This window comes from Eubalaena glacialis, chromosome 3 (genome assembly GCF_028564815.1).
Source record: "Eubalaena glacialis isolate mEubGla1 chromosome 3, mEubGla1.1.hap2.+ XY, whole genome shotgun sequence".
NCBI classification, from domain to species: Eukaryota; Metazoa; Chordata; class Mammalia; order Artiodactyla; family Balaenidae; genus Eubalaena; species Eubalaena glacialis.
This window is the reverse complement of record NC_083718.1, coordinates 182,411,627-182,429,832: the sequence shown is the minus strand read 5'-3', so window position 1 is coordinate 182,429,832 and position 18,206 is coordinate 182,411,627. Positions and strand designations below refer to the sequence as shown.

The 18,206-nt window shown below is 60.3% G+C and overlaps 2 protein-coding genes across 6 annotated transcripts in view; one reads left to right on the top strand and one right to left on the bottom strand.

Moving 5' to 3' along the window:
- CROCC (ciliary rootlet coiled-coil, rootletin) overlaps positions 1–7,809 on the top strand; it is a 46,151-nt gene extending 38,342 nt beyond the window's left edge. For 2 of the 3 annotated variants that reach the window (XM_061184868.1, XM_061184867.1), the window contains 10 exons: positions 633–802; positions 912–1,032; positions 1,322–1,485; positions 2,923–3,138; positions 3,792–4,016; positions 4,446–4,595; positions 4,919–5,119; positions 5,326–5,457; positions 6,169–6,345; positions 7,191–7,809. In XM_061184868.1, coding sequence (XP_061040851.1) covers positions 633–802; positions 912–1,032; positions 1,322–1,485; positions 2,923–3,138; positions 3,792–4,016; positions 4,446–4,595; positions 4,919–5,119; positions 5,326–5,457; positions 6,169–6,345; positions 7,191–7,277 — 1,643 coding nt within the window. In that variant the 3' untranslated portion in view covers positions 7,278–7,809. The remainder of the gene's footprint in view (positions 1–632; positions 803–911; positions 1,033–1,321; positions 1,486–2,922; positions 3,139–3,791; positions 4,017–4,445; positions 4,596–4,918; positions 5,120–5,325; positions 5,458–6,168; positions 6,346–7,190) is intronic. The other variant, XM_061184866.1, reaches the window with a different exon arrangement.
- A 1,358-nt stretch (positions 7,810–9,167) lies between these two features.
- On the bottom strand, positions 9,168–15,275 carry MFAP2 (microfibril associated protein 2). Of its 3 annotated transcripts, XM_061187066.1 has the most exons (10): positions 15,114–15,166; positions 14,609–14,686; positions 12,761–12,838; positions 11,624–11,713; positions 11,413–11,439; positions 11,215–11,301; positions 11,045–11,089; positions 10,204–10,291; positions 9,919–9,992; positions 9,168–9,671 (listed from the first exon to the last, which is right to left on the bottom strand). In XM_061187066.1, exons 3-10 carry the CDS (start codon positions 12,795–12,797, stop codon positions 9,568–9,570), a joined length of 552 nt encoding a protein of 183 aa, XP_061043049.1. In that variant the 5' UTR covers positions 12,798–12,838; positions 14,609–14,686; positions 15,114–15,166; the 3' UTR covers positions 9,168–9,567. The 3 variants fall into 3 exon arrangements, with proteins under 3 accessions (XP_061043049.1, XP_061043048.1, XP_061043050.1); XM_061187065.1 differs by lacking the exon at positions 14,609–14,686 and having other exon boundaries at positions 15,114–15,275; XM_061187067.1 differs by lacking the exon at positions 14,609–14,686 and having other exon boundaries at positions 11,624–11,710; positions 15,114–15,275.
- Between the last annotated feature and the right edge of the window lie 2,931 nt (positions 15,276–18,206).

The following is an 18,206-nucleotide window of genomic DNA, read 5'->3' as shown; positions in this document are numbered from 1 at the left end:
CTTCTCTTGTTGCGGAGCACGGGCTCTAGGCACGCGGGCTTCAGTAGTTGTGGCACACGGGCTTCAGTAGTTGTGGCTCACGGGCTCTAGAGCGCAGACTCAGTAGTTGTGGCGCATGGGCTTAGTTGCTCCACGGCATGTGGGATCTTCCCAGACCAGGGCTCGAGCCCGTGTCCCCTGCATTGGCAGGCGGGTTCTTAACCACTGCACCACCAGGGAAGCCCCTGAGGAGTGTTCTTTACACGTAGGCCTAAAGGAATGGGCCAGGCAAAGAGAAGCCACTGAGAGAGAAGGCAACAGCAGGTACAAAGGCCCTGGTGCCTTTGTAAGAGGGAATGTTCTAGAACATGGGAGCTGTGGGTGATGTGAAGTGGCCAGCTTGTCAAGGGAGAGGGTGATGCTGGTGGGGGTGAGCGACAGGTGATGGCAAGGAAGCTGGGCTTGGTTCTGAGGGTTGGGAGGGCTGGTCAAGGGTTAAGCAAGAGGCTGAGGGGACCCAGTTTGTGCTGCGGGGAGCTCACTGGGCTGCCGGGCTCAGCAGGGATGGGCGAGATGCACTGGGAGCCTGCAGGCACCAACCAGGCAGGAGAGGCCAGTGGCTCCTGCATCCCCGAGCATGTCTCCTTCTCTAGGAAGTGGGGAAGGGCTCAGCAGCCCCAAGCCCTTGGAACGCAGCCCTGGGTCCCAGCCACCATCCCCAGGACCTGCCGTCTCCCCAGCATCTCCAGACCTGGACCCGGAAGCAGTGCGGGGGGCCCTCCGGGAGTTCCTGCAGGAGCTGCGGAGCGCCCAGAGAGAACGGGTGAGGTGGGGCGTGAGTGGCTGCAGGGGGAGCCCCGTGGCCCAGGGCCCTGTGAGGGGCTGCAGGTCGTCAGAGCAGGTCTTCCCTTCCCCCGACATTGGGGTTGCAGGATGAGCTTCGGGCCCAGACGAGTACCCTGAGTCGCCAGCTGGCTGAGGTGGAGGCCGAGAGGGACAGTGCGACCTCACGGGCAAGGCAGCTGCAGAAGGCTGTGGCTGAGAGTGAGGAGGGTGAGTCTAACCCTCTGGGTCCTTGCTTTGCTCTCTTGTGCTCTTAGCAGCTGAGGTGGGAGGCTGTGGGCTTGGCCTGAGCCACTCCTGCATCCCTGCCCTGGCCACCGTGGCCTGAGCGGGCTGTCTCCTCTGGGGGCCCCTCCCTGGTCAGCCTCACCCCGTGTCCAGACCCACGGACCCCCCAAGGGCTCAGAGAGGCAAGCCCTGCAGTGGGTGGAGGGCGAGCCTGATTCGGGTCTCAGGCTGTGTGCCTGACGGGCCTGACGGGGCTGGGCGGGGGCCGCAGCCCGGCGCAGCGTGGACGGGCGGCTGAGCGGGGCCCAGGCCGAGCTGGCGCTGCAGGAGGAGAGCGCGCGGCACAGCGAGCGGGAGCGCCGGGCTGTGCTGGACCAGGTGGCTGCCCTGGAGAGGGGCCTGCAGGCCACCGAGAGCGAGCTCCGGGCCAGCCAGGTAGGCAGGAGCTGAGGGCCCGTGGGAGAGGGCGGCGGGGTGCGGGGATCTGTGTGCGCCCGAATGGACGTCTGTAAGTCCTCCTGTGCGCATCTCTGTTCTGTCTGCCTGGGTCTGTCAGCACCCACTGACGTGACCAGCCTGTGACTTTCTCCAAAAGCACATTCAGATTTCATCATCTTGTTCCATATGAGGTCATTAGGCCGCAGAAGAAAGAGCCTGGGCTTTTGAAGCTCATAGAACCTGGGTTCAGGTTCTTGCCCTGCTGTGTGATTCTCGCTTTCCTCATCTATAAGAGGGGGAGAATGGTAACTCTCTCCCAGAGACGATGCACGTGCACTCATAACACATAGACAGTGCTCAGGGGACCTGTTTCCTTCATCTCTGTATAGCCACACCAGTGGTGTTCTGGGGGTTTTATGTGTGTTTGGGAGACATCTGTATATACGTGTGTGTGTGTGTGTGTGTGTGTGTGTGTGGGGCAGGAAGCACAGGCCCTGGTGGTGACGGTCTAGGCCGCCGAAGCCTTGAACCCTTCTTGCAGCCACAGATTCCCCCCCCTCCCCTTTCCTCCTCTGGCCCTCCATGCCTGTCCCCACAGCCCACCCCAGGCCTCTGGCTCCAGGCCGAGCTTGAGCTGGATTGTTGTGTCTGCGGCTCCGGCTCTGGCCTTGGGCCCAGCCGCAGGGGCCGCGGGAGGAGGCCAGGAACAAAGCTGGGCAGGAGCCAGAGTGGGGCTGCTGGGCCCAGACATGGCAGGGTTGGGGCTCTGAGCAGGGTGGAAGCGGGGCAGGCCTGGGCGCTGTTGTAATAACACCCCCTTGCCCCGCCCTGTCTCTAGGATGGTGACAGGAAGAGAAGGACCCCTGTCTGTCTTCCTGCCCTATCCCCACTCCCCAGGTCTCCTTCACCAGCTGACCCCGCATGGGGAAGGGAGGAGTATCATCCCCTAAAACCCGGCAGGGCCCAGGACTCCTGCCCGACTCAGCTCAGGTCCCACATGCAGCTCTGGGCCTGCCTCTGGAGAGCGATGCAGCAGAGCAGGGAAGCCCTGGAATCTGCATTTTTACACCTTCCACCCTCACCACCCTGGGGCTCTGTAAACACCCAGGTTGTGGCGTCCCTAGACCAATCCGGTCCCCTGACCACACAGAGGTGAAATAGGGCCAGAGAGCAGGGACAGAGGGATGAGCCTGGATCACACAGCCTGTGAGACTTAGGCAAAACTGGAAAGTGCTCTGGGATCCTCAAGTCACCCTGTGAACATGTGGGGAGACTGAGGCCCCAAGAGGGTCAGGGGCTGGCCCTGGGTCACACAGCAAGTGGTGTCTGTGACCACTTCCAGGCTGCTCCCCACTTTCTCCTAAGGGTCCTGAGGGATGTGGGAGGCGTGGGGTGGGCTGCACAGCTGGGGCCTGAGCCCTGCCCCACCCACAGGAGAAGATCAGCAAGATGAAGGCCAACGAGGTGAAGCTGGAGAGCGACAAGCGGCGTCTGAAGGAGGTGCTGGATGCCTCCGAGAGCCGCAGCGTCAAGCTGGAGCTGCAGCGGCGCTCGCTCGAGGGGGAGCTGCAGCGCAGCCGCCTGGGCCTGAGCGACCGGGAGGCCCAGGCCCAGGCCCTCCAGGAGCGGGTAGACTCCCTGCAGAGGCAGGTGGGTCCCCTCCCCCGACCTCAGGCCCCTCTTCTGCCTGCCCTGTGCCAAGTGCGTTATGGGGACTCTGTTTGATCCTCCCAACTACCCTGCGAGGCAGGTATTATCATCACCCCATTTCACGGATGGGCGGATGGAAGCTCACGGAGGTGACGTCATTGCCCAAGATCACATAGCTAATAATAGGCAGGGCCAAAATGAGAATTCCGGACTGTTTGCTGATGGAGTCTGCACTCAAAGGAGGCATGTGGGACCAGTTAGAGACATAGATTTCACTCATTTTCTTTTTTTGCCTTGGCCGCCAGGAAGCTCAGCTCTAACTGGAATGTTCAGTAGCTCTGCTAGCCCTACACTGTCACCCGCCTAAGTCAAGAACACAGAAAATGTCAGGGTTGTGGTGGTTACCCTTTCTTCTCCGTAACAGGGAGGAAAGGGGAATGAGAACAGGCGGAAGACCACGGGGTCTGGGACAGCCAGGTTGATGGCACTCTGTGTGAGGGTAGTTAACTGGCAGTGCGACCGGGCCCAGGTTGTAGTCACCTGAGCCAGTGGGAACGCATGGGAACAGTGAGTATCAGTGAGAAAGGCCTAGAGAGAGGTGGCAGGGGCTTGGGTTAGGCACACCTGGACCATCCTGTCTGTCTTCCCACCAGGTGGCAGACAGTGAGGTGAAGGCGGGGACTCTGCAGCTGACGGTCGAGCGGCTGAGTGGGGCCCTGGCCAAGGTGGAAGAGAACGAGGGGGTCCTGCGGGACAAGGTGCAGGGCCTGATGGAGGCTCTGACCCAAAGCAGCGCCAGCCTCACCAGCACCCAGGACAAGAACCTGCACATGCAGAAGGCCCTGACTGCCTGTGAACATGACCGCCAAGTGCTCCAAGTATGGGGGTTCCAGGGTCTGGCTTCGGGAGGGCCCAGTGAGAGTTAGCCTACAAAGGCAGGCTTGGGGGCCGTGGTGGAGAGCTGACCCCTGGGACGGTCAATAAGAGCTGCCTTTGAGGGAGGGGTGGGCCCAGTAAGAGCATCAGCCAATGAGGGGAGGCTCTGGGGGGAGGTGGGATCAAGCCTACTAGGACAGGCTGCAGGACCCAGGGGCAGGCTAAGGGAAGAGCTGGGGTCTGAGGGCTTCCCCACCTTGTGCAGGTCAGTGGCTAGGCTGTGGGCCAGGCCTGCTGTCTGGCTTACTCTCCAGGTGAGAGGACTACATGTTTAAGGGGCTGTGAACCTGGCCCGGAGGTACCGAGTAGAGAGGAGCCCTTTGCCTCAGGGCTCCCAGGACGACCTGGCACCATCAGCCCTTGTCCTGCAGGAACGGCTGGAGGCCACGCGGCAGGCGTTATCCGAAGCAAGGAAGCAGAGCAGCTCCCTGGGCGAGCAGGTGCAGACCATGCGGGGCGAGCTAGCGGACCTGGAGCTGCAGCGGGCGGAGGCCGAGGGCCAGCTGAAACAGCTGCAGGAGGTGAGGGCCGGGCGGGCCCTTCTGTCCCCAGGACCGTGAGGCCCTCGGCGTCGGGACCTTCTCACCTATCTCCACCTTATCCCAAACCTAGGCCCAGCCTCCTGTGAGGAAGCATGGTTCACTCAGTCCATATCCCCATTATACAGATGGAGAAACTGAGGCCCAGAGAGAACTGTCTGGCCTCAGGTGACCATTCCCTGATGTGGGCCTCATAATAGCCTTGCCTAGTAAGTGGGCCTGGCAGGCTGGCATCATCATCTCCAAGCTTCCGATGCACACCCTGAGGCCCAGAGGGATTAGGGACTCGCTGGCTTCTGTTGCAGGCGCTGCGGCAACGGCAAGAAGGTGAGGCTGCGGCCCTGCAGACGGTCCAGAAGCTGCAGGATGAGCGGCGGCTGCTGCAGGAGCGCCTGGGGAGTCTGCAGCGTGCCCTGGCTCAGCTGGAGGCCGAGAAGCGGGAGGTGGAGCGCTCAGCCCTGCGGCTGGAGAAGGACCGGGTGGCCCTCAAGAGGATGCTGGACAAGGTGGGCTGTGTCCCTAGGGCCCTCCCTTCAGTTCCTCTGGGTCCCAGCCCTGGTTGGTCCCAGCCGCGTGTCCCCAGGGTGTGGGGGCCGCAAGTCCCCCCGGCCCTGCTACCTGTAACCCAACACCCCTTTCTGAGCTGCTCCCACTTCCTGGGACCTCCCTCCTTCCCCAGGCACCCTGATCCCCTCCCGCTCTCCCCACCTAGGTGGAACGGGAGAAGCTTCGCAGTCACGAGGACACGGTGCGGCTGAGCGCAGAGAAGGGCCGCCTGGACCGCACGCTCACGGGGGCTGAGCTGGAGCTGGCCGAGGCCCAGAGGCAGATCCAGCTGCTGGAGGTCTAGCCCCTGCCCACCCAGCCCTGGACACGCTTTCTCTCCCCAGCCCTGGACCCAACTCCACCCCCACAGTCCACGAGCCCAGAGCCTTGGAGGGGCGGCCCAGAGCCAGGTCCCAGAGGGAGGGGTCCTCCCCAGAGTGGAGAGGAAAGAGACCTGTCAGCACACGCGCCTGTGTGCTCACATTGGTTGTGGACATGAAGAGCTATTAGTGTATGTGAGAGTATTCTTGCGTATGTAGCACGAATCTTGTGCATGGATGTGGCATATCTAAGTATTAGGGATATATTACATCTGTGTCTTTGTGTACAGGTCTCTTCTTGTATGTAGATGTATGTAAGAGTATTGGGCTTTTGCACATACGCATGCATCCGTGTGAACACAGGTTTTTACATGCTTGCTTTTATCTTATCTATCTATCTATATCTGTATACACATATGGGCTTGTCTCTGTGTTTGAATATGTCTGTGTGTGTGTTTGTGTGCCTGAGGGCGGGTCACTAAGTACCCTGACCCAGGATTTGCAGGCCAGGAGGGCTGGGGGGTGGGAGAAAAACAAGGGTCTCTCCTACATCCCCTGCTTTGCCCCAAGGGGCCCTCAGGCTCCCACCCCAGGGAGGTGCCTGACACCCTTTCACACACATGTGCGCGTGCGCACACACACACACACACACACACGGCCAGAGGCCTGACCTGTGGTCCCTCCTGCAGGCCCAGGTGGCAGCGCTGGAGCAGAACCACAGCCCAGCGCGGCTGGAGGCGGATGAGCAGGAGCTGGCGCTGCAGCAGGAAGTGGCGCGCCTGCGCAGTGCCCAGGTGCAGACGGAGCGCACCCTGGAGGCGCGGGAGCGGGCCCACCGGCAGCGGGTGCGTGGCCTGGAGGAGCAGGTACTCAGGCCTGTGGGGCTCTGGCCCTTCCCCGGGGGGTGGCAGCATCAGCAGGACTCCCCCTTCAGGAGGCTGGGCCGGGACGGAAGTGTGGAGCTGGGGGAAGGGGGAGGAGGAGGAGGAGGAGGAGGAGGAAGGGGGCGAGGGAGAGGAAGAAGTGGCGGCAGGGAGAGGGCTGGTAGTAACCTCTTGGGTATAAGCGGTCAATGGCACCCATAACTGAAATGGTCCGGGTGGATCTATGCTGGTATCAGCCATGGCTGGACACAGGGGCTCAAATGATGTCATTGGAACTCAGTCCCCTTGCCACGGCTCCATGCCCGGGCAGACCGTCTCCCTGGGTGGCACAGGTGGCCTCAGCAGCTCCAGCCTTGGGTTATCCTAACAACCCATGATCCCAGAGGAGAGAGGGGCCCTTTTCCCCCAAGAGCAACAGCAAAAGTCCCAAGGATGATCCTCATTGGCCAGCTGAGATCGCAGGCCCCCTCGTGACCATCTCTGCCCTGATCATGTCTGCAGGGCAAGGCTGCTTTGGTAGGCCAGGCCTGGGTCACAGGTCCACCCCTGGAGTCCAGCTAGCGCCAGGCCTGGCCTAGTGGTGAGAGTGGGGATGGGTGGCCCCCAAAGAGAGGCCGAGCAGTCCGGAGACACCCCACTACTCCATGGAGCAAAATGAGAAGGGGAGGAAATACCCTGGCTCTTAATGACACCTGGTTTTTCTGAAACAGGCAGCACCGGGTCCCTTCTGGTGTCCTTCCATCAGTCACACCCCACCCCCGCCGCCCCGCTTTCTCTGAAACCAGGCTGGGGTCCTGGGCTGGCCCTACCTCCTCTTTCTTCTCCAGGTGTCCACACTGAAGGGACAGTTGCAGCAGGAGCTTCGAAGGGGCTCAGCTTCTTTCTCCCCCTCCTCCGGCCCCCCAGAGAAGTGAGCACCTTGCTGGCTGGCATCCTGGAGAGCAGCCCCGTGGCGGGGGCGGGACAGGGGAGGGGGGACTCCCAGCACAGTCCACCTCCAGAGTTCATCTGGGGGTGAGGAGGAGCAGGGGTGGCAGTGCCAGGGGAGGGGGGACTCCGGCACCAGGCCAGACCCGGCCGCGCCCTCCCAGCCTCGTCAGAGCCAACCACCCTCTGTGGGCTCCCCTCTCAGTCCAGCCCCTCTCCCCCAGGATGAGCCCGTATGAGGTCCCCCAGGACCAGTTTGAGGTCCTCCCTGAGTGGCTGAGCCAAAGCCAGGGGTTGGAAAGACCCCCCTTGTCTCTGGCCGACCCTGGAGCACAGGTTCACGGGAAAGAGAAGGGATGTCCAGGCCTGGGGCAGGGGACCTTCTCTGGCTTCCCAGAGATCTCTTTGCCTTAGTTCAGAGTATTTGTCAGGAAATTCCTCAGAGTTCAGAGTCCCTGTATTTTTATACCTTTTTACAATGTTAACTGTTCAGAACTGTTGTGTTTTTTGTAACAAGACGACCCCATTTAAAAAAAAAATGGTTTGTACAGATGTGTCCCTTTACTATTAATGTGCCTTCTCCACCTGGGAGACAGGAGGGGGGACAGGAGGGCCCTGGGGCCAGAGGGATGGGGTCCCCTAGTGGGTGCTCAGGGAGATGGGGGCAGCTTTTGAAAGGCCCGTGACGAAAGGTAAGGAACTTACCAACCTCACAGGATGTCGGGATGGGGAGGCCTCCAGGGTCCTGGGCCACCCACCCCGTTTAACAGACGGAGCTGTTGAGGTTTGGGATGGGACCCGACCTGTGCAGCTCGACTCTGTCCAGCTGAAGCTTTCTGCCCTTTTCTCTGGCTCCTCCTCAGGACAGGGCCTGCCCTCTCGACAGTAATAGGCATTCCAGGCGGTGTGGTAAACAAGTGCAGGCCTGGGAGTGGACGTGGGGTCTTGCCTTGGCTCCGCTGGGTGATCCTGGGCAAAGCTGCTTAACCTCTCAGAGCCTCAGTTTGCTCCTCTGTAAAATGGGAACCTGCCTCCCAGGGTGGTTATGAGGAAGTACACACAGAAGATGCTCAGTCAGTGTTTCCAAGGAGAACTTCCATTCATCTCATGGAGTCCAGTGGAGTCAGGTTCCGCCCCAGCCCTGCCACTTACCACTGTGGACCCTTGGGTGGCTTACGTAATCTAGGCTTAGTTTCCCTGTCTGTAAGATGCGAATATTAACTGTACCCACCACATAGGCCTGGTTGGAGGGTTAAATAGGGCTGTGTGCTGAGCCTTCAGAGCCTGGTCTCCATATGCTGGTCAGAGGGAGGTGTTGTAACAGCTTGCCCTGTTTCTGCCCTCTGAACTGCACCAGCCTTCCCTCCTGCCAAAGCCCTTGATATCAAGAGTGCACCAACCTTGACCCCCTGCCTTCCACCCTATACGCTTCCACATGGGCGGCCTCTCATCTTGCCTTGCACCCTTCTCTGGTGATGGGGCACTCACAGACTCACCAAGCAGCCCTGACAGTGAGGAAGCTATATTCCTGAACCTTCTATTTCTGATACAACCCCCTGCAACACACACACACACACACACACACACACACACACACACACACACACACACACACACACACACACACACACACACACACACACACACACACACCCTGGGGGCGGGGGGCAGTTGTCATGGCCCATCTCTCTGGGCAGGTCAGAGCTGAAGCGGGTCGATGAGGAGGCAGAGGCAAGGCCACAGGTCACCTGAACCTACCCTTCTCCCGAAGGCGCTGGGTAGCCTCTCAGTGAGGACGTGCAGTGTTGAGGCACCTGGCCATCTCCTCTGTGCTCTCGACCGAAAAAGTGACTCTGAATCTTTTGTAAAAACCTCTTTTTAATTTTGTATAAAACAAAGGTGGTCTATGCCCAGGGGCTGTAGGAAATCCAAGCAGACCAGCTGGGGTGAGGGTCATAGCCTACCTTGGGGTGGGGCTGGAGTGGGGGGGGGTCTGTCCTCAGAGGGATGGAGAAGGCACATCAGGGGCCCAGGTCCCATAGAAAGGCCTGGGATGTCTGCCACCTGGGGGCGGAGACTGGACACTGGGGAGCCCCCTTTGTGCCCCAAGGGTGGCCACAGGCTGGGGGAAGGGCCTGAGGCAACCCCCGGCGCCGCAGCCACTAACTTTTTACAGGATAAAAGGAACATCTGGCTGGGGAGAAAAGCACCATGTCAGGCAGAGCCTGAGGGCCCCAGATCCGAGGAGGGTCCAGGGCTCGGGGTGCCAGTTCCACCCTAGCAGCCCCCGCAGCTCCTGGCACAGGAGGCTGCCACAGATTGGCACAGGCCGCTGCTGGCCATCACGCCACATTTGGAGAACTTGTCACGACACAGGTCAGCTGTTGGGGGTGGCAGGAAGGAGTGGGGGTCAGGGTGCGGCTAGGTGATGGGAACTGCTACCCCCTCCCCAACCGTGGTGATGGGGGATGTTCTGAGGATAAAAAGCAGCCGGGAGGGGAGCTCAGGATTCCCCGGAAGTGGCCCTGGATTGAACACATGTTTAATAAACATCAGCTGGGTGGACGCGTGGATGGATGATGAGCAGGCATGGGGGCAGGGGGAAGAGGAGGGTGGAGGCCTTCCTACCTCGCAGGAGCTCCTCGTGGGCACAGACCGTGCGGACACAGATTTCCTTGTTGATGACGTACACACGGCGGAGGCTGAGGGGGACGGGGCCAGGGGAAATGTCAGCCCCATTCTCATCCTGCCCCACGGGAGAGCCTGAGACCCAGCCCCTAGGCCTGGGCTTAACCAGAGTTGAGCTCAATCTTGGGATTCACTAGCTTTCCCCACTCCCACGTTGCTGGCTGGAGCTGTGGTCCCCCTCTCCCCGCTGCCACCCCCGTCCCCCCAGTCCCTGCCTGCGCTCACCTGTAGAAGCAGACCTCGTTGAGACACTGTTTGCAAGGCTTGTGTATGGAGTAGAGGCGGGTACACGGGTACTGCTCCTCGCGGCAGTCTGATTGACAGGTGGGGTCAGACTTGGGGGGGCTGCAGCTGGGGGCTTAGAGCTGGGTGGCAGCCCCCAACCACACCCATGGGAGACTGGCTCTCAGGGCCTAGGTACCCCTGCACCCTCAGGCCCAGCCTAGACACGCGTGCACACACCAACACATGCACACAAGAGCACTGTTGGACCTTGCGAGGCTGCCCAATTTTATCCAGTATATTTATACGTATACAAATTCACAACCACGCTTGGAAGCATACATTCAAACACAAATCTATACCCACACACAGTCACAAAAGTCCACAGCAGCCTCACAGGAGGTCCGCACACTCACACGCTGAGCTGTGAGACAGGGTCCCTCACACACAGGCTGGCTCTCGGGCTCTTGGCCAGGGGAGGCCCGCTGAGCCGGCCTGGGCTTCCTGCCCCATCCTCGCCTCGCCTGCCACGAGCACCACCCCGTCCTGCCGCCGGCATGCTCCCACCCCGCCCCAGTGTCTGGGAGTAGAGGCCCCTCCTGAGGCTGCAGCCAGCTCGGCCTCCAGCTGGGCCCAGGGGGCAGGGGGATCTCCCAGAGCTGCCTCGGGGGGCCCTGGAGTTGCCAGCCTAAAGCAGGGGCACCTCTGCAAGCCCCACACCCCACCACCTACCCCAGCGAGAGCAAAAGGCCTGGCTGTCTCTGTCCTCCCAGTGCGGCACCCCACTGCACCCTAACTTCCGGGGCCATGTCTCTGTCCCTCCAGTTGTCAGGAAGGTTCTTACCCAGAGGCCCAGGCTCCGTGGGCTCCGTCTCTACAGTTCCTGGTTCTGGTGTTGGGGGAGAGGCAGGGAGAGATCACTGGGACGGGTCTATTCAGGGCAGGGTGAGGTCACCTCTCCCAGCCCCGGACAGACCTCCTCACTCCCGGGGCTGGCTGGAGCTGGTGGCCTACCTAAGGTGGGAGCTGGGATGACTTCCTGTTGGACTTGCTGCTGGGACTGGAACTGAAACTGCTCCTCCGGGGGCCGAGGAGTCACCTCTGCAACGAGAGATGATAAAAGGGTCTGCTCCCTACTCCCGTCGCCCGCAGGTCTCTATGGACCCCCCCACCCAGCTGCCTGCCCATCCTATCCTGCCCTCAGCCCTTTACCTTGATAATCATAGTAGTCCGGGTTGTCTGAAAATAAAGATGAATGTGGAATTGGTGGGGGTCAGGCTAGCCCCCAGCCCCAGGTCACAACTGAGCCAGGGACCATACCCCGAGATTCCCATCGCCCTACCACCCCACCTGATCCCTGGCTGAGCCATGCAGATCTAGGGAGCAGGGCTGGGGGAGGCCTGGGGGCGGACAAGGCGCTTACCGATCTGGTCGCTATAGTGGGTGTACTGGACGTGGTCTGGGAACGGAGGCAGCGGATCCAGGTCGTACTGGCCCTGAGCCAGCAGGCCTGCTGTGGGGAGGCAAAGCTGAGGGGACGTCCAGCAGGCAAGGGCAGCAGAGGCCCCAAAGCACTTCTGGGGAGGGTAGGTAGAGGTCCCTAGGGCAGGCCTGTAAGACCCTAAGATCCTCAACAGACTCTTAGACCCATAGGATGCAAACGTCTTCCTTGACCATAAAGGCCCTTATACTCCCTGGTCCGGTGTCACCTCACTGATCATATCCTGCCCCTCTCCCCCATGCTGGCCTCTTGGCTGTTCCTGGAACTCAGCATGCTCCTGCCTGCCCCAAGGCCTTTGCACTTGACTCTCCCTGGGCCTGTGATCCTGATTAGCTTCTCCTCCTTCAAGTCTCAACTGAAATTTCAGCTCTGCTAAGAGGCCCTCGCTGGCCCACCCACACTCTCCATCTCATTCTCCTGTTTATTTCCATCATAGCACTCAACATAATCTGACACTTATCACCTCTCCCTTCCCTAGACGGGCAGGCAACACCATGAGGGCAGGGGTCTGTCTGCCTGGTTCATCACTGTATTCCCAGGGCCTAGCCCAGTGCCTGGCACAAAGCGGGAGCTCCACAAATATCTGTTAAATGACTGAATGTTAGACCTGGCAGGGCCTTTGGGGTCCCCACTGATAACTCCTCATTTTGACTAACAGGGACTTCTCCAAGGTCAAGATTGTATAGGTTAGTTGGGCCCCAAAGGGGTCTAGAACGCAGGCCTTCAGACTCCCTGCCTTAGAGGCCTCCATTCCTGCACCTCAGCTCCTGGGAGGGTCAGTAAGTAAGAAGAAAAATGTGGATCCTGGTGTCTGGGCCCATTCTCCAGAATCCTGCCAGTCTGCTGCTGTGGAGGGTTGAGGAGGGGCCCAGGAGACGCCTCTAGTCTTTGGGAGGGGGTGCCAGCCCAGTCTGTGGCCCAAGAGGTAGACAGCCCTGGGAGCGATGGAGCTGAGTTCTGGCCATAGGACACGACAAAAGCTTACTGCCAGCTCCCTCCCCCTACAAACCCCACTCCCACCCACATAAAGGGAGCCCCACCCGCCTAGGTGCCACTTACCAGGCAGGAACAGCAGGAAGAGGTAGGCAGCTCTCATGGTTACACAATGAGGCGGGCTGGGCTGGTGTCAGGGGACAGCTGGAGGAAGGGGAGGGGGCAAGCTGCATCCCGGGCCACTACCCCAGGGCTGCAGAGCCCACTTCTTTACCCCGAATTCAGCCTGGAGAAGGAGGGATTCGGGACAGAAGCCAGGCAGGTGGAGGGTCATGGAGTCTGGGCCCAGGGGGAGGGGACTACTTTGGAGGGACATCCTCTGTCCCTGATGGCCCACTGGGTGTTCAGGTCCTGAGGGACTCGGCCTCCAACCTGGCTCCAGAGCTGATCTTGACAAACAGACTCTACCCTGCCCTGCCCACTAAATGGACATTTCTAATCCTCTATCAGCCCTGCCCCTGCTCTCCTTGCCACACCCATGCCCACCCTCTAGTTCAGCACTTCCCCAGGTGTCTAATGCACTGATCCTGACCCCAGGCCCATCCTCGGGACCCCAACCCTGCCCAGCCAACATCGCAGCCCAGACTCAGCAGGAAACCACATGTGTGCCTGGGCCTCGGGGGCCCCTGGGACAGCCAGGCCTGGGCAGGGCTCCCACCCCTAGAAGATTCCTCTTCTGCCAGGCCTCCAGGCCTCCCAAGACCTGGCTGACTTCATCGCACACTCACGAGACTGAGACAGACTGAGGTCTACTTGTCTGCTGCAGCAGGAAGCACTTAGGGTGGAGTCTGAAAAGCGCCTCTCTGGATCTTACAGGGTAGCGCTGAAGGGGACCGTGATGTCCCCCAACCTGACATTGTATGACAAGTGTTATGTGTGTAGTTTTTTGGGGAGAGGGCCGTGGTCCTTAGCTTTCACCGGGCTCTTGAAGTTCAAGAACTCCTGGTTGAGTCCAGCCTCCAGTCTTTGACCCCACAGTGGACTTGGCAGAATCTACAGGTCCTCTTGTCCAGTCCCAGCTCAGTGCGGGGCAGCCCCAAGGCTGTCAGCCTTCTACTAGGAGGGCTGGGAGAGAGTCCCCGGGCTCACCCATCCGGAGGACCCCCGCCCTGCCACAACAAAAGGAGTTCTTCCGGACAGCCGAATGGAAACCTAACTTTGCCCCACCGTGCCTCGCCCAGGGAGTTGAGGGAGAGGGGGAGGGAAGGGGCAGAAACATGGGCATCTTTCCCTGCTTCTGCCCAGTCCTGACGCTTTCGTGACCTGCTGCCTGTCTCATACATTCAGTCTCTCACTCCCTCCTCAACCCTTACTGCAGTCGATGGGGTGGGTGGGGATGAGGTGGGGTGGCGGAGGAGAGACCTATGACTCAAGCTGCCCCACTGGCCGGGGACATTTGGCTCCCACATCCCCATTCTGAGCACGCTTGGCCTCCTCTTGGTGGGGGACTAAAAGGCCTGGAGCTCCCCACAAGGCCTCACTGTCCCCTACTTGCCCCCAGGCTGGTGGCAGGCAGGCTAGCTGGAGCTGTCACCACTCAGGAGAAGACCCCGAGCTGGGGAGGTTGGTTGGGGGGCAAGGGATTCTGTCGGTCCCCAAAGCCCCTCCTAGGCCTCTCAGCCCCCTGCAAGGAGTCTTTCCTCCCCTCAGAGGTTGAGCACCCAGGCCCAGGCTTATTGGGGGAAGGAGGGCTGGGCTGTAAAGAGGAGCGTCCCTGTGGCAGAAGCGGGTCCCTCCAGGGGACCACATCTCCAAGCACATCTAGACGACGGGAGGCCGGGACCTGCCTAGGAGGCCTGTTCCTGGACCCTGGCCCCTTCCACTGCTGGGACGCCCCCTACCCTCTGTGCCTGGCGAGGAGGGGCACTAGCGGGGCCTCCTCCGGGCCCCCTGCCCCCACGCTCACTGACTCACTATGCTGGAGGCTCTGTCTGCTCCAGAGGCCGGGCTGGGGTCCGGCTGGAGGAAACCAGATGTTGCAGCGCCGCACAGCTGGGAACAATCAACCGCGGAAACTTGCTCTGGCGCGCTCCCTCGCGCTCTCTCGGTCTCTGATCTCTCTTTGTCTCTCCGCGTCTCTGTCCCCGCCGCTCCCGCCGGACACCCACACCCCAGCCGCCGCATTCCAACCTCCCAGGGAGAACAAAAGCCTCCCCATCCCCGACGCCCCCCAAATCGGGCTCCCCTCCCTTCCCAACTCGCGTCTTCCCCTCCAAACGACCCCAAACTTTCCAAGTGCCCTCTTAGCATCTGCTCAGACGGCCCCGGGTTCAGGGATCCCGAAAGGAAAGCCGCCCCCAGGATCGGGGACCCGCAGAGCCCCACACCCTCAGTACCTGGGGGCCCTCCGACGTCGCGGCCCACGACCCAGTCCCCCCTCGCGCCCCCGGCCCGGTCAGGCCGCCAGGCCCGTGCCTACCTGGCCGGGTCACTCCGCGGCCCGCTCCGAGTCCGCCCGCCGGAGCCGCCCCTTTGCCCGCTCCAAACCCCCCTCCGGGCCCCCGACGGGGCCGGCGCCCGCCCTCCAGCCTGGATCCGCTGGGTCCTAACGCGAGCGCCGCCGCCGCCGGGGCCGCCACGCCGCGACCTCGGGTCTTCAACCCTCTTCTGGAAGCAGCCCCGCGGGGAGGAGGCGCCCGCGGAGCCAGCCTCACGTCTGTTCAGCACTTGCCGCTGTGCAAAATGCTTTCTCCTCACGGCCTCATCACAGCTGGAGCGCAAAGTGGTGAGATGGGTGAGGTGGGCGTGCTGCCCCCATTTTACAGAGGAGGCTCATAAAGATGATTCGCCCACCGCCGCTCAGTGAGAAATAAGCCTTGCCCTCCCTTTTGGCTTCTCCCAGCTTCCAGGACACCCTTCCTGGCCTGGTTTTCCTTCTGCCTCTCTAGTTGTGCCTTCCGGATCTCCCTAGCCAGCTCCTGGCCACAGCTGCTTTCCATAACCAGCATTTCTTTGAAACCACAGGCTACAGGCTACCGGGCCTGGCCACACGAATGTCCCCAAGGCACATCCAATTCAACAGGATCCAAGTCCAAATTCACAACATCCCGACCTTCCCCAGACCTGGCCCTTGAAGGTGTTCCCATGCAAGGAATGAGCCCACCATCCTTCCCTTACCCGGCTAACTGTAACTCCCCTGCGCTCAACCCCTGCAGCCAATCCAGCTCCCACCACTAATTCTGACTCTGTAATACCTCCAATCTAGGCCTTCCCAAACGGGCCCTGCCCTCACCCACTCACCTCAGACAGGGTGGGGGGCAGGGAGGCTTCTACCTAAAGCCTGTCACTGGTTTCCCAAGGTACCCGGGAACAAGGCTAAACTCCCCCGGGGTCCCCAAAGACCCTACCTTTCATCACAGTCTGGCTCTGCCTCCTCATTCCCTCTGCCTGGTCTCCCAAAAGCCTCAATGGCTTTTTGGCTGATTCTCATTAAACCCCTCCCTTCCTCCACCTGCCACCAGGCCTTTGCGCAAGATGTTTCTTCCTTCTGGAACACTGGTGAGGTTTTCCTCCTTCAGATTATAGATCAAACCCTCCCTTCCTCAGAGGCGGCTTCCCTTTCTCCCTGTTAGAGCTCTTAAGCATCTTCTGCTTTACCGGTCACAGCTGTTGCCCTATGTGACCATGTGAATCCTGCCCCTCTCCCCCATGAGCCTGTCAGCCACGTGAAGACAGGGACAAGGTCTGCTTTTGCTCATCCTCAGTTTTTGCTCACTAGGCACAGTGCCAGGCTCAGAGCAGCTGTTCAGTAAACATTTGTGGAATGAATAAATGAATGTACAGTGGATTCTCCTGGGAGGCTGGCCGGGTGTGGGGTTGCAGGTCTCCTGCCTCTGGGGCAGTCCTGCCTGGTCTCGGGAATCTAGGCCTGGGGCAGGGGGCTCAGGCTGGGAGGGGGATCAAGATGCCCCTTGATTCAGGCCCTCACCTTCCGGTCTCCTGGGCTCCCCTTAGGCTGTGTGTCCCTTAGACACTGAATCCTGTTAGGCAGGGACTGACTATGTCCCATGCATCGTTTGTTCCCCAGTGCTGGTCTGTCAAGTGAATGGATGAATGAATAACTATCTGCCACCCCGCCCCCCTCCCCGCTCCAGTGTCTATGGCAGAATAGCAGGGATTTTTGTCACTTGGAGCACTATGGGCCCCGGGGGCCAGCCCGGCCCTCTCTGCCCTTCCTCAGCCCTTCACTGCTGCCAGATGCAATCCCACTAGCGTAGGAGAGGAAACCGCCTGACAGAACTGCTGTCCCCTACGCTTGACCAAAAGGGGAAACTGAAGCCCCAAAGCTGCCACCTCTAGTGTCCTGGCTCCCAGATCCTCTGCTGCTTCTACCCACTCCTCTGGCTCTAAGGACCCAAGCACAGGTGGCAGCTATCCGGGGAGGGAGTAGCAGGTGTGGGGACTCTTCTCCCAGTGTTCTTGGAGATTTGCTCCTTCCCCACTCGCCTCTCACACCACGTTACAAGCTGCACCCAGGCAGAGGTCATGTTTTTTGTTCACCGCTGTAGCCCCTGTGCCTGGCACATGACTGCCCAACAAATGCATGAATAATCAGCTAGGGGTAGAGGCGGGATTCAAACCCAGGCCTCGCCGTGTCCTCCAGCCTCCCTTTGAACAGCATCTGCCACCCTGAACCATTGCTGTCTGATGACTCAGTGCCCAGTGCAGAGGGTCTGTGGATGTGCCTGGTGTCACACGTTACCTCTTCACGCCCCCCATCCTTGTCCTCAGTTTGATTCAACATTCGCTGAGCTCCTACGAGGGTGGGCTGGGGGTGGTGCCAGGGCTTCCAGTAATGAGGTTGGCGGGGGCTTTTCTTTCCTGTTGTCCCCTGCCCAGCACAGATGGACCAGATGACGGAGCTGCATCTCCAGAGCAGGACTTGGCGAGGGTCCCACTGGTGGGATGAGGTCAGAAGCACCCACCCTTCCCCGGGAGATGGTGCACGTGGTTCTGGCTGGGAAACGTGGGCTCAGAGTCTGGATTGCATCTGAGGGAAGAACTGGACCATAAACACATCCCAGGATGCGGGAGGTGGGGAAAGCAGGGAACTGCCCCAGTTAAATGCCTTGTAGGTGCTGGCACTTGTTTGAGTCAAGCCCATCCTCTCCTGCCCCTGCAGGAGGGTAGGACGGTCAAGAGTGTGGACTCTGGAGTCAAAGCAACCTGGTCCCAGCTCTGACTACCTGCGTGACCTCTAAGCCTCAGTTTCCATATCTGTAAAAGGGGGACTGGGAATTCCCTGGCCGACCAGTGGTTAAGACTCAGTGCTTTCACTGCCATGGGCCCGGGTTTGATCCCTGGTCAGGGAACTAAGGTCCTGCAAGCCATGCGGTGTGGCCAAAAATAAAAATAAAAAGGTTGGGGGGGGGGACAGTACTCCACAGTTATAAGGATTAAATGATGATGCCTATCAAATGCTGAACGGAGCACCGGGCACGCGCTCAACCTGGAGATACGACTGTCGGATGAGGAAACGGAGGCGCAGAGAGGGGAGTTGTCCAACATGATC